Genomic DNA, 14425 nt, shown 5'->3' with positions numbered 1-14425 from the left:
TATTTAATCCGGTCTAGTGTAGCCCTCTGGCCTTGCCTCCCCTGCCCTCCAACTGAGCCAGATCTGACCTGGAACCTTGGAAAACAGGCATAAATTTCTCCACGTGTTAGATGTCTGGCGAGGACGCAGAAGGCTAGAGAGGAAAGACAGGCCTGCCGGAGGCCAGTCAGCAGGGGCTGCTGCCGCTGCTGCTGTTACTTAGTTCCTGCTGCTTCCTAAACACGCCTGACTCCTGCCCTTCGCTCACATGTCCCGTCCTTGACGTGCCTGTATTCTCCGTCCACTGTATTTTACGGCAGGTGTTTGGTTAGGAGTGCCGACTCTGGGTTCAGATCCCAGCCCTGCCACTTTGAGGCCAAAGTGGGCAAACTGAGATAATAACCATTCCTTCTTCATGGGGGAGATTGTGGGGATTAAGTGACCTAAAACACAAAAAGTGTAGAGAACAATGTCTGGCAGATGGTGAGTACTCCATAAATATTGCTTATTACTATTACTACTGTTGCAGGACGGGCGAATACCCCCTAAGCGGAGACTCGGGTCCTACATTGAGAGAGAGAGGACCCTTGACTATGCAAAAGGAAAGAATTCAAGTGCACGCCAGAGTTAGAGACAAGAGGAAAGTTTATTAGAGAAGGAGTAACGCTCCACAGACTGAGACATGGTCTCCTCTCAGAGACAGAATGAGAGAGCCCCCGAGTGTTGGAGGAATTTGGTTTTACATCTGTTTCCTCTCCGGGTGTGGGTACGCGGTGTTATAGGCATGGAGAAATAGTTGTCAGTCATCTCTGCAGGAATCTTCTCATGGGTTCCCCTGGTCTGGCCATGTCCATCAGCCAGGTTCCCGTGCCCAGTAGCATGTAGCAGGCTCTGAATACAACCTGGTTTAATATTTAGTCGATTTACGTAGTTCTCATGCCTCTTTCCTATGTTGTCATCGCCATAATCTGATCCTCCTTCAAGTCCCGGGTCTGACAAAGAGCTGGAAGGAGCTGGGGTTGTGGTTAGGTCAAAGCCACCCTGTCCAGGAAGCTTTTCCGCGTCTGCAGTGCCATGATCCTTGGCACTTTGTACCTTTAGGGGGTAGACAGAGCATGTGCTTCTGAGTCACCGTGATTCAGGTACACATCCTAACTGTGTGCCCCCAGGCAAGTTACTTAATTTCTCTGTGCCTCGTTCTCTCACCTGTGGAAGTGGGGAAGGGTGAGTTAATATCTTCCTCCTCACGGGGGTCCTTAGAAGGCTAAACTGAGTTGATACATAAGCACATGCTCAGCTGTGGCTGTTCAGTAAATAACACGCTGCTGAACCCCATTTTTTGTCACCTTGTGCATTGTAAATAGCTCTTTACTACCGAACTGTAGGGCAGGCCTTAATCTTTCGGTTGCTAGGAATGGTGGGCGGAAGCCCCACTATGCTCCAGTAGCACCTGGCACCAAGAGGAGCTTGTCACAAATGTTTATCGCCTCAAATTGGCTGAAGAAGCAGCATCCTGCCGCACCCAGAGGAAACAGAGCTGGCCTTTTCCTCTCTGCACATTCCCTGGCAGTCCTGGGCTTAGGCACTTCGGCATTTGGAAAGGTATATGCTGGTGACATTTTGAGAGTGATTATACTGGAATCTGGAATCTCTAAATTAGCAATTCAGGACCGTGACATAGTAGTGAAGAACCTCTGGCTGAATGAGTCTGGTGGGCCTTGACCCCTATTTCATATCAGCAGCTGCACCTCCAGGCCTGCTTAGGAAGCGCTGCGCCCCTGCCACCCGGGCCTCCTGCTATGGCCTCCTGGCTGCCTGCTGAGGAAATTCTTTACCTGCAGGAAGGATTATTTATACCTGCTTTCTGAGCATTCACATCCAGTCTTTATATTACCTTCCTTTCTTTTTTTATGAGTCACAAGTTGTTCCTTACCACTGAGACAGTAAATTGGAATGTGACTCATGATCTACGACAGAGTTTCACTGCCAGAGCTGGCAGTGTAAAGGTGCGTGCCATTTTCATAAACGTATACTCAGGCAGGAAGAAAGGAGGAGCTGGCCAACCGAACTTGTTCATACTTTCCGGGCCTAAGTCTCACTAGGGCCAGAGGACGCCAGTTTTTAATATCAAAACTGTACTGGAGTGGATCCCGATTTCCTGATTGATTCGAGGCAAGTTTCATTCGTGGCAAGTATTCAAATATTAGAATATCAAATTATACAGAGATTGCATCCCAATCCTCTGATTGATTTGAAATGAATTTGAGTCAAGACAGCTTAAAAATAGCTTTTATAGTGTCTTTATGACTTGATACCATGGAGAAATAAGTATGAGGCCGATGCCACAGCAGACGTCTCCTGTCGATGCGCGGACCGCCTTTGCTAGGAATTCTTCTTCTGGCGGTAATTTAAAAAGATGCTTGTCATCTCCGTTCAGCAGTTCATAATTCAAAAACAATCTATACGTAGTACTCAATTAAGGAACCATAGAGTCATGTTGGCCAGATGACTGATGAACAGCTCAAATGGAAATCTGCACAACTCTGGAAAACACCTCTAAAATCAATCCCCCGTCAGGGAAACCATGACTGATTAATACATTCCTTGCCTCCATTGAGTTGTGAATCAATGCGTCCCTATCAAAAGCTAATAGAAAGCTGAGATGGGCAGAACTTCTTACAAGTCCCCGTGGCCTGTCAGCGTGCCAGGGGCAGGAGTGTAACTCGGATAAGAGCCTGCACGGTGCAGAGCCAGCACGTCGAGTCTGTGTCCCCCTCCAGCAGTGAGCAGCCGACCCTGCCCTGGAGGGCATCTCGAGGGAGACGATGGGCACCTCGTTACCAGCATCCGAGCTCTCCTCCAGACGCCTGTCAGCCACGAGGCAGGCGTCGTTACTCTTCTGACAAGTGCGGGAATCAAGGCTTACACATTGCAGTGACCTGCCCGAGGTTCCAGAGAGAGCCTGAGTCTGCAGGGCCGGCTGAGGGCTTGGGGTCTGACATGAGAGCACCCACTTTCCGATCCTGGTAGCCCTGTTTTCTAACTGTAACTTTGCCTTAGTTTCTGAACTTCTCTGGGCCTCAGTTTTGTCTGTAAAATGGGGACAATTCGTGTCTCTAGGACATAGGCCCATCAGGGGGACTCAGCAAGATGATGGATGAACAGTCCTTGGCATCCCGTGCTGTCCTCAGCCCCCTCTGCCTCGGTATTGCCCTTCATGGAGCAGGATGGGAACATGAGCCTGCACGCGCCAGGAGGTGGGAAGCGGACTCAGAAACTCCCACCACCAAATCCTCCCCGGGCTTCTGGTGCAGGTTCCCACCCAAGAAGAGACCCCCGTGATCCCCACCCCGGCCTCATCCCTGTGAATCGGTTTTCGCCAGGCCAACCAGAGCCACCCCAGAGCCACCCCAGAGCCACCCCAGAGCCTTGGACTCCACCCCAGAGCCCTGGACTCTGCCCAGAACCTGGGGGCGCTCTTCGTGTGCTCCCCACTTTGCAGCAGGCTCTGGCCTCCTGCCTGACCAGCCCTCTGAACTCATCACAGGGTCCTCGCATGGCTTCTCATTCAGGACTCCAAAATGTTCTTCATTGCAATGGGGGTGGCAGGGAGCTCATTCCCCAGAGGGGAGAGGGTTCCTGACAGATGGCTCTGCTCACTGGCAGCCTCCCAGTCTTTATTCCTATTTCCTAGTCCTCTTTAGGCATCTTTGCTCATGTGAGAATTCGCATTCGGTCAATTTTCTGCGACGTGGGACATTAACGATAAATGGCAAGCCTTAGGGGCCTGGAACGGGAGGATGGATGGGACTGTGCATTGCAAAGAAGCCCAGCCAACCACGGTCCACTGAGGTCTGCTCTGAACGTCCTGCCGGTCACTCGCAGGCTCCCGTCTGCAAATGCCAGTTAATACGGCGTGAAATTCAAACGTAAATGAGTTTTTACAGCTAATTACGGTTAATGCGAGTTGCTTTCAAAATTGCCATCCATTCCTTTCAGAATAGTACAATTTGCAACTATGAATTAGGCATAAAGAGCCAGATTTCATAAACATAATTTAGCATACAACAAAGTAATAATGCTAAGTGCTTTCCTACTGGTCATTTGGAGCTTCTTGAGGCGGGACTAATGGCACACAGTCCCATTCGGGCCTCTGAGGGCGATATGGCTTTGAAACCCCATCCAGGCAGCAGAGGAAGCAGTCATTTCACAGCCCTCCAGTCTGAGTGATCAGGAGCAGGTCACGTCTCCAGGCCCTGGGATGGTGGCACCTCCATGCTCTGTCATCCTTTCCCTGGTTTATCTCCCACACCACCTCTAGGCCTTTCATGTCACCTTGGTGTTTGATCAATTCGTGACTACTGCAGACATAACAGTGATAAAAAAGTAGCAGGCCATGCCCCGCCTTGCTAATCCCACCCACCGCCCTCACCGTGAAATCACCAGTACAAGGAGTTGAGTGTATACTTTGCCCCATTCCCTTGGGGAGGGGGGTTACAAACACACGCTCACACCCCTCTTATACACACGCTATCTTTATTTTACAAAAATGGGATGACAGTATATGTCAGTATATGTAAATCTACTTCTTTTTTAATACACATAATTTATCCAGTCTTTCATAAATGAACATTACAAACAGTGCCGCAGAGAACCGTCTACTGGATATATTCGTGCCCACAGACACAACCCGCCTGCATCTGTGGACTCTTTGCTAGGTATTTCTGAAGGAAAAGAGTTGTATCTGTTTGCATCCTCATAACAGGAAATGGAAGTAGCTGTTTCTTCCCGCAGGGAAACCTGGGACACATTTCCATCCGTAGCTGTGGACCTCAGCAGGCAGAGAGCCACACCTGCCCACAGGTGGCTCTGAGTTCCTGTGGCGTGTGGGTGACTGTGGTCTCGAGAGCTCTGTCGAAAGTCTCCCAGAATCCTGCTAACCATATTTCCTTCATACCTTTTGGAATTGTCATTAAATGTGGTTCAGTTCCATCACTACAAGGCTCCCTCCTGCCACACCCACTCCCAAGTCCCTTTATCCCTGTCCTTAACTCCTCGCAACCAGATCTGTAATCTCGTCATTTCAAGACCGTGGTATAAGATGGAAGCGTACAGCGTGGGACCTTCTGAGTCAGCGTGATGTCCTCGATACCCGTCCACGTGGCGTGTGACAGTCGTTCCTTCCTTTTTTATTGCTGAGCTGCGTTCCGTGGTGTCGATGTGCCACACTTTAGCCATTCACCCGCTGAAAATGGTCTCCGTTTTCTGGCTGTTACACATAAAGCTGCCCTGAACACCTACGTACAGATTTTTGAGTGCGCATAATCTTCCATTTCTGTGGAATAAACGACCAGGAGTGCTGTTACTAGGTCATATGGTAATTGCACGTTTAGTCTTATAAGAAACTGGCAGGTCGTTTTGCAGACCTGCCGGTTTCTTATAAGACTAAACGTGCAATCAGCACCGTTAAGAGTGAAACAATTTCTCTGCAGCAGAGCCAGCGTTCAGTGTGAGGAACGCCGTAAAATTTCTGTTTGATTGTTGTAGTTATTGCAATTCCCCTCCCCCCACCACGTTGCTGATTAAAAGCTATAAAATCCATTTCTAATACTTTTGAAAATTACCCATATAATTTTTTACAATAGACTTCTAAATTTTGGAACAATTTTAGATTTACATAAAAATTACAAACGTAATATAGAGAATTCCCGTATACCGCAGACCCACGTTCTCCCACCGTTAATATCTTACACGGCTGCGGTATAATTTTTACAGTTAAGGAACCAGTATTGATACATTTTTACTAGCTAAAGTCTATAATCAGATTCCCTTACTTTTTAGCTCATGTCCTTTTCCTGCTCCAGGTCCCATTTGATGTACCGCATTATAACTAGCCATCACACTGCCTTAGTCTCCTCCTGATGTGACAGTTTCTCAGACTCTCCTTGTTTTTAGTGACCTTGACAGTTTTGGGCAGTGCTGGTCAGCATTTGTAGACTCTCTCTCTATTAGGATTTGTCTGATTTTTGTCTCGTGCTGAGGTTATGAGTCTTGGGAAGACCACACAGGTAAAGTGCCATTTTCATCACAGTCATATCAAAGGCACATCCTTTCAACATGACTTACCATCAGTGTTGATGTTTGTTCCGTGGCTCTACTGTAAAGTTACTCTTGACAGGAAGTCACTGTGCAGGGTCCACACCTAGGGGGTGGGGAGTTATGCCCCACCTCCCCGAGGGCAGCATATCTATGTAAATTAGTTATTATTCCTCTGTATGGGAGATTTGTGTCTTTTTCCTACATGTATTTATTTAATCATTTATATTAGATTCATGGATGTTTTTATACTGGGTTATAATTTAATACTAGTTGTTTCTTTTTGGCTTATTTTTTTCCCTTCAAATGGTTAAGTTTGGGCATTAGGAGCACTTTCAGTTAGCTGCCGTGTCCCTTAGACATGCCCCCATCATTGTGAGCTCTGGAACTCTTGCTTACTTCCTGTCTCTCCCAGATACTCCAGGCTCGTCTTGTCCATTTCTTGCCCCAGCCCTAAAGCTGGCCGTTTGGCCAAGAATCCATAGTTCGTCTTGTTGGAGAACAGTATTAGAAACCAAGACCTCGACACTGGGTGTGCTCATTGCTGAGATGTGCCCTTGCTTCTCAGGCAGAAATGTGTATCCAAATACCGACCTGAATATATACACATCTAGAACTATTTCTGTACGTAACCATCTGCTTCCATAGTAAGCTAAACATGAGCTCGTACTGATGAGCCGAACTCTAATCTGACCCACGTGGATCATTCTAGCCTCCTCCCCTTCCCATACCTTTTTTTTAATTGTATTTTTATTGGGCTATATAACTCACATATCATAAAATTTACCCTTTTAAAAGTTTAAAGTTCAGTGCTTTTAACATATTCACAAAGTTGTGCCATTATACCCACTGGCTCATTCCGGACGATTTTTACCATTCCATAAGGAAATCCTGTGCCTGTTAGCGGTCACTCCCCATTCCCTTATCCCCTCTTCCCCGAGCCCCTGACAAACAAAATCTTCCTTCTTTCTCTATGGATTTGCCTATTCTGGACATTTTATATAAATGGAATCATATAGTGTGTGGCCTTTTGTATCTGATTCTTTCACCCTGCATAATATTTTTGAGGTCAATCCATGTTGTAACATGTATCAGTACTTTGTTCCTTTTTATGGATGGATAACATCCTATTATATGGATGTACAACATTTTGTTTGTCCGTTCATCAGTCAGTGGACATTTAGGTTGTTTATATTTTTTAGGCTATTGTGAATAATGCTGTTTAGAACATCCATTTACAGTTTTTGCATTGATGTATATTTTCATTTCTCTTGACTATATACATAGGCGTGAAATTGCTGGGTTTCGTGGTAACTATATGTTTAACATTTTGAGGAACTGCCCAAGTATTTTCCCAAAACGGCTGCAACATTTTCTATTTCCACCAGCATGTACAAGGGTTCCAATTTCTCCAAATCCCTATGAACACCTATTCATTTCCATCTTTTTGATTATAACTATTCTAATGGGTGTGAAGTGATCTCATTGTGGTTTTTGATTTGGCATTTCCCTAATGATCGATGATGTTAAACATCTTTTCATGTGCTTATTGGTCTTTTGTATATCTTCTTTAGAAATATTCGTTCATATCCTTTGCCCATTTGTTAATTTGGCTGTATTTTTATTGTTGAATTATATGATTTTTAAAAATATTTTCTTGAATATTAGACCCTTATCAGATATATGATTTGTACATATTTTCTCTCATTCTATGGGTTATCTTTTCACTTTCTTGATACTGTTATTTTTTTATTCTTTTTAATTTTCCGAAAGCAAGTTCGTTATATTTATAGTGAAATTCACTTTTCAAAGTTTCTCATCCCCTATCCCTTGCACCTTTGGGAACCATCAGCTCCTTCTCTATATCTATGGGTCTGTTTTTATTTTTATTTTGTTTATTCATTTGTTTTGTTCTTTTTAGATTGCACATATAACTGAAATCTTAACAGTATTTATTGACTTATTTCACTTAACATAATGTTCTTTGAGTCCATTCATATTGTCGTAAATGGCAAGATTTAATTCTTTTTTATATCTGAATAATATTCCAGTGGTGTGTGTGTGTGTGTGTGTGTGTGTGTGTGTGTGTGTGATATATATAGATATAGATATAGATCTATATATCACATCTTTATCCTTATCCTTTCATCTATTGATGAACATCTAGGTTGCTTCCATGTCTTGGCTATTGTAAATAATGCTGCAATGAACGTAGGTGCATATATCTTTTCAAATTAGTGTTCTCGTTTTCTTCAGATTAATACCAAGTAGTGGAATTGCTGAGTCATATGGTAGTTCTATTTTTAATTTTTTGAGGAACCGCCATACTATTTTCCATGGTGGCTGTACCAATTTTCAATCCCACTAACAATGCATGAGGGTTCCCTTTTCTCCACAGCCTCACCAACACTGGTTGTTTGTTGATTTATTGATGATAGCCATTCTGACAGGTATGAGGTGATATCTTCTTATAGTTTTAATTTGCATTTCTCTAATTAATGATGTTGAGCATCTTTTCATATGTCTATTGGCCATCCATAGGCCAAATGCCTATTTTTAATTGGATTGATTATCTTTTTGGTGTTAATTTGTATGAGTTCCTTATTTATTCTGGACATTAACTTCTTATTGAATATATTATTGGCAAATATCTTTTCCCATTTAGTTGGTTGTCTTTTCATTTGATTGATGGTTTTCTTCACTGTGCAAAAACTTTTTGATTTGATGTTGTCCCATTTATTTTTTCTTTTTTTCCCCTTGCTTGAGGGGACATAGCCAAAAAAATATTGCTAAGAAAAATGTCAAAGAGTTTACTGCCTATGTTTTCTTCTAGGAGTTCTATGGTTTCGAGTCTTACATTTAAACCTTTCATTCTTTTTGAGTTTATTCTTGTATATGGTGTAAAAAAGTGGTCCAGTCTCATTCTTTTTGCCTGTATCTGTCCAGTTTGCCCAACACCACTTATTGGATAGCTTGTCTTTACCCCATTGTATATTCTTGCCTCCTTTGTAATAGATTAATTGACCATATAAATGAAGGTTAATTTCTTGACTCTATTCTATTCCATTGATCTGTATATCTGTTTTTATGCCAGTACCATACTGATTTGATTATTATAGCTTTATAGTGTAGTGTGATATATCAGGGAGTGAGATATCTCCCACTTTGTTCTTTCTCAAGATTTTTGTGACTATTTGGGGTCTTTTGTAGTTCCATGCAAGTTTTAGGGCTAGTTGTTCTAATTCTAAGAATGCCATTGGTATTTTGATAAAGATTGCACTGAATCTTGTATACTGCTTTAGGTAGTAAGGACATTTTAACAACAGCAATGCTTCCAGCTCACGAGCAAGGTACATCCTTCTGTTTCTTTATGTCTTCTTCAGTTTCTTTCTTCGATGTCTTAGTTTTCTGAGTACCACTCTTTCACCTCTTTGGTTAAATTTATTCCTAGGTATTTTATGCTTTTTGTTGCTGTAAATCTTAATAATGTTCTTTGAAGCACAAAAGTTTTAATTTTGGTGAAGTACAATTTATTTTTAATTTGGATGCTTTTACTCATTTTTAAGAATTGTGATAATTATATAGATTTTTTTTCTAGCAAAATATAGTTATTCATTATCATCTTCCTTCCAAACATGACAGTTACTTTTATATGCTTTAATTATTCATTGAACGTCCCATCTTGACATGTTTGTTTGAGTTTGTTTCACTTTAACATTAAAAAATAGTTTTTCGAAGAAAATCAGTAGATAATTAAATTTACCAAAATATTTTATCAATGTTTGCTGATTATTTTTTTTAAAAATTTATCCCTTCCCTGCTAAAACATCTCTCCTAATAATTCTTTTAGTGAAGGTTTGGAAATGGTAAACTTTTAGTTTTATATGTCTAAACATGTATTTATTTTGCCCTTAAACTTGAATGGTAGTTTAGGTAAATATAAAATTTGAGGTTCATAGTTACTTGCCTTCAGCATTTTAAAGGTTTGGCTCCTTAATTCTGTTATTGCTGAGATGCCTGCTCTCACATTGTCATTCCTTTGTAATATTTTTACCATGGTGTCTTTTTAAGGTTTTTCTCTTTGATGTACCACAATTTTACTATGGTATATGTCGGTTTAAACTGACTTTTGTTTATCCTACCGAATACTTTTTATCTGAAGATTCATATATTCTTCTTTCTGGAAAATTCCCAGCTATTATTTCTTGGAATTGTTCTTACTATTATTTCATCATATACTATTATTTTATCATTTCATAATCTTACTATTATTACATCCTCAGTGGAGGATGTAAATCCTCTTAAGCATCCATTGCAGCCTCTTAATCTGACCCTTGGGTTCTCTGAACTGCTTTTTTATATTGCTTGTAGGTCTGGGTCTCTGTGTGTTGTCTTCCGGTCCTCAGTTCTACCTTTTAGTTTATTAATTTCTTCTTTGATAGTGTTCAGTCTAGAATTCATGCTGCTTATTGAGATTGTTTTTGTTTTAAATTGTAATGGTTATATCTTTTATGTCCATTTCTAAATTTTTATTACCAGCTATTCTCATTCAATTCATGCCTTTTGTTTTGTTTTGTTTCATAACGTGTTTTTTTTTAAATGGATATCACTCCTTTATTAAGGATTTTCTGATATCCTGAATACATTTATTTAAAATACTTTCCAGTATTTTATCATTGATTTCATCTGGAGTGAATTCATGTTCCTAATTGAAGAGTCTGTAGACACAGCGTGAGATTTTTTTCGTGCGTGGTGGAATTTTTTAATTTCAGGCTCAGTTTGAGTAAGAGGTATTTTTTCGTTTTCGTTTTTTTCTTACTTTCTCTCTTGACTAACTTCCCCTGTCTACTGGTTTTGGCTCCCTCTACTCCGGCCCCCACCTGGGACCAGGCCCTGTAATAGTGCTTCAGCGCCCTTGGCCCACGGCAATGCTGGGAAAACGTTTCCAGCCCTGGACTTAAGACCGTGTCTTGCTCCCGTCCAGACCCAGAGGCAGCTGTAAGCCCCAGCCCCGTGGTGTGCTGGGGACAGCACCTACCAGCTCCGAATGCGAGTTAGTAAGTATTAAGGAATTTTGTGAACTAGTTGTTAAACAGCCATTATTAAAAATTAAATTATACATAAACTCATCATTAAATAAATCATTTCAAAAGAAAAGGTAATAAATACTCGGAACTTACCGCTTTCTAGTTACGTGGTCACGAATCACTATCGTCCGTGCCCCCACGGCCGCTCCCTGCGCTTGCCGGCGGAAGCACCGCGTCACGGAGGCCCGCGGCATCTCTTCCCACTTCCGGCTCCGTGACGTCACGTGGAGACTTGAAGTAAACCGTGGCTATTAGGAAACATTGCAAATTACACCCCCCACCCTTTTTCCCTGGAGTCCTTGTTAAACGCAGCAGCGCAGCACTGCGGGCAGTGGGCATCAGCAGTCTTCTCGTCTCCTTCCATAAACAGGGGCCCAGGCTTGACTTCTTTGTCTTTCAGAAATTGCTTTCGGTCTCGATTATCTTCTAAAAGCTTAACTCCGGGCAGCAGTGTAACCCCACTCATTGCTCTGCCTTCCTGCTTTGCTCTTGATCCACAGATCTTTCTGTTTTGCTTCTGGTTCATAGTGCTATTTATTTGGTGTTGAGGATGCCTCTGTCCTTTGGCTTTTCTTTTTATGTTGTATCCATCATTGCTTTAAGTTTAGAGTGGAGGCTGTACATTAAATATTGAACATGCTGTGCTGTCTTGACTAGAACACCATAAACGTTATTTTTTGTAGACATATAACTTCCATCGTAGGGCTGCTTATATGGTCTTCGTAATATTTCCTTCAGGCTTCTTCATCCCCCCCAATCATCTTCTCTTCTCTGTTCTTGTTTCCTAGTACTTTCCTGTACTAGTCATGACAAATGCGATAACATATAGTATATATGAGTTATCCCTGAAAAGATTCTAGATGTCATATACGCTGCCCTCTTGTTTATTATATACTGAGTGATAGTATACATTTATTATAATAATATACTATTGTTCACAGAAATCATTGGTGCCCCAGATCACCTGAATGGAAGTCTTTGGCCCCCTAATGTTTTTTTTCCATTTCCCACAGGTGTCAAAGCTGTATTCTCAGGCCACTACCACAGAAATGCCGGGGGCACCTACCAGAACCTTGAAATGGTGGTGTCGTCTGCCATCGGATGCCAGTTGGGCCAAGACCCCCATGGGCTCCGAGTCGTGGTGGTCACTGCTGAGAAAATCATTCATCGGTACTACAGTTTAGATGAGCTGAGTGAGAGAGGAATAGAAGACGACCTGATGAATTTGTTGAAGAAAAAATGATTGCTGTTTATGGTCCATTCACTTTTCCTTCCCCAGTTTTTTCTCTTCATTTTGCCAGAAACAGCAGCTGCACACAACCACTTACTGAATATAAAAGTATACCAGGCAGATCTGTGAATTTATGTCCTTTCGCGTAAGTCAGAGAGCTGGGTCCGATCCCAAATTATATTTGAAAGAGAACTGCCTTCCCTTTGAAAAAGAGAAGGGGTGGGGTTGGAGGCTGGGAATAAAAGAATAAATGATAATGGAATATCTCTGCATGGGTGTCTGAGTGACTCTTCCTGTCGATGTGTTTCTCAGCTTTCTGGAGTTCTCTGCTTTTGAATTAGATTGTTTTCAGGTAGCACTTAGCGAAATGTTTACCAGCGGATCTCAATCCCAACTCGATATTCACGTGCAATCTTTGATAATTCCTCGAACAAACTGCATCTGAGCGTTTTAAATTGTGGTCATGGCTCCATACCTGGCAAAACAGAGGTCATCCCTTTTCTCTCCCAACAAGACAAACAGTGTGTGCCATGGCCAGAGCCATGTAGGCTCATTTTAACAAGGAGCCGAGTAGCCAACATGTGCTGTTAAATTCTGAGACTTCTATGATTGCTGATGGTGCAGTTGATACAAGTCAGAGCTTGAGTTGGCCCTCCTGGAGACTAGAAACGTCACCTTTGCACATAAATTAGCCATATGTAAAAATCTCATCCACGGGATTGGAAGCAGAGCCCTAAAGTCATTCGGCAGCTCGTCCCGAGTTCATTGCCATTCCCATTCGATGCTGCCGTAACTGCAGGTTGGTGCCCTCGTGCGGTCAGAATGACCCTCCATCCATGAGACTCTTTACTGTGTCCACTTGGACGGAAGAAGCAAGAATCGATGCAGAGTCTCACAAGCAAAAAAGCAGAAATTCCGGTGGGGTTTTTAAAAACTTCTTTCAGCCACGTTGTTTTAGTTGGTGCCAACTCCGATTAAATTCACCAGTGCAGTGGAGCGTGGATGGTTAAAGTCAGCATTGTTTTCATACAGTCTGCTTTGCTGCGTCTTCTTGGCAACTCCCGACCACAGTGTCATTTCACCCATGTCGTCTTTTTCAGCAGTCATCCTGGTGGACAAGGAGCCTAGGTATTCCCAATCCTGCCAGAACGTCTCACAGCGCCACGCAATAGCATTCAGTCATCTTAAAACACCAGTAACAACCGACTGGGTACCGATGAACTGCAAAGTCCATTTAAATTAAGACTTTCTTGTGAAAAAGTTGTAGTCGACATAGCAAAACCACGAGAAATTAAATAGGAAGATAATTGGATATGTAAATTCATAAAGAACAAAAGACAAGAAGTTAATTATACCACCGATGGTGACATACCGTAGCTCATTGTTATGCGGCACAGGAAGATTAAAATTTTTTCAAATTAGAATGCTCTTTAGTGTTTTGCTGCGTTCTTGCTTTGTATTCATTTTCCTTTACAACAGGTGTGGATATAAGTTCAAGAAGAGGAAGTCAGTAAGTGGCATCATAAGTAATAAGCCACATGTTTGCTGCCTGGGATATCGTAACACTGAGGGTGAGCTGCCACCACCGTGTACCAGGATCATAAACAGACGTGGAGCTCCGGGGGGCGGGGGGGATCGGCAAGAGTTCGGTCACTGTGGCCTGATGGAGCCATCTTTGTCGCGTACGTGTGCAAATTGCTTTGGACTGTGGCACTTGAGTTTTGGAGAGGAACCAGAGATAATTAACAGCAATGGAAATGAACCTCACTAAGTCTTCCCTAGAAACCTCGGAAGTAAAAGAACTGATTCAAAACTCAGCAAGAATATGCTAAGAATAGGGAGTCATATGAAATTTTAAAGTAACCAAACAGCAGTATTCCCCAACGGTAAGAGCATTTAAAGTGAGGAAATGATTTTGTAGGTAAACATGGATTATTCTGATAATAGATAATTACCAATGCATTCACTTATGAGTCCTTTAAAAAAAAAAAAAGTTTAAAAAAAGTGCCTCATACTGTGAAAAAACACTCTT

At 42.3% G+C, this 14425-nt stretch overlaps 1 protein-coding gene across 3 annotated transcripts in view; it reads left to right on the top strand.

Annotated features, from left to right (window-relative positions):
* Positions 1-14311, top strand: part of CPPED1 (calcineurin like phosphoesterase domain containing 1) — a 101484-nt gene extending 87173 nt beyond the window's left edge. The window contains exon 3 of one of the 3 annotated variants that reach the window (XM_015588572.2): positions 12176-14311. In XM_015588572.2, coding sequence (XP_015444058.1) covers positions 12176-12405 — 230 coding nt within the window. In that variant the 3' untranslated portion in view covers positions 12406-14311. The remainder of the gene's footprint in view (positions 1-12175) is intronic. The other 2 variants (XM_025046117.1, XM_006910894.3) reach the window with 2 other exon arrangements.
* The last annotated feature ends 114 nt before the right edge of the window (positions 14312-14425 follow it).

This window comes from Pteropus alecto, unplaced genomic scaffold (assembly GCF_000325575.1).
Source record: "Pteropus alecto unplaced genomic scaffold, ASM32557v1 scaffold34, whole genome shotgun sequence".
Lineage (NCBI taxonomy): Eukaryota > Metazoa > Chordata > Mammalia > Chiroptera > Pteropodidae > Pteropus > Pteropus alecto.
This window is presented reverse-complemented; position numbering and strand designations above follow the sequence as displayed.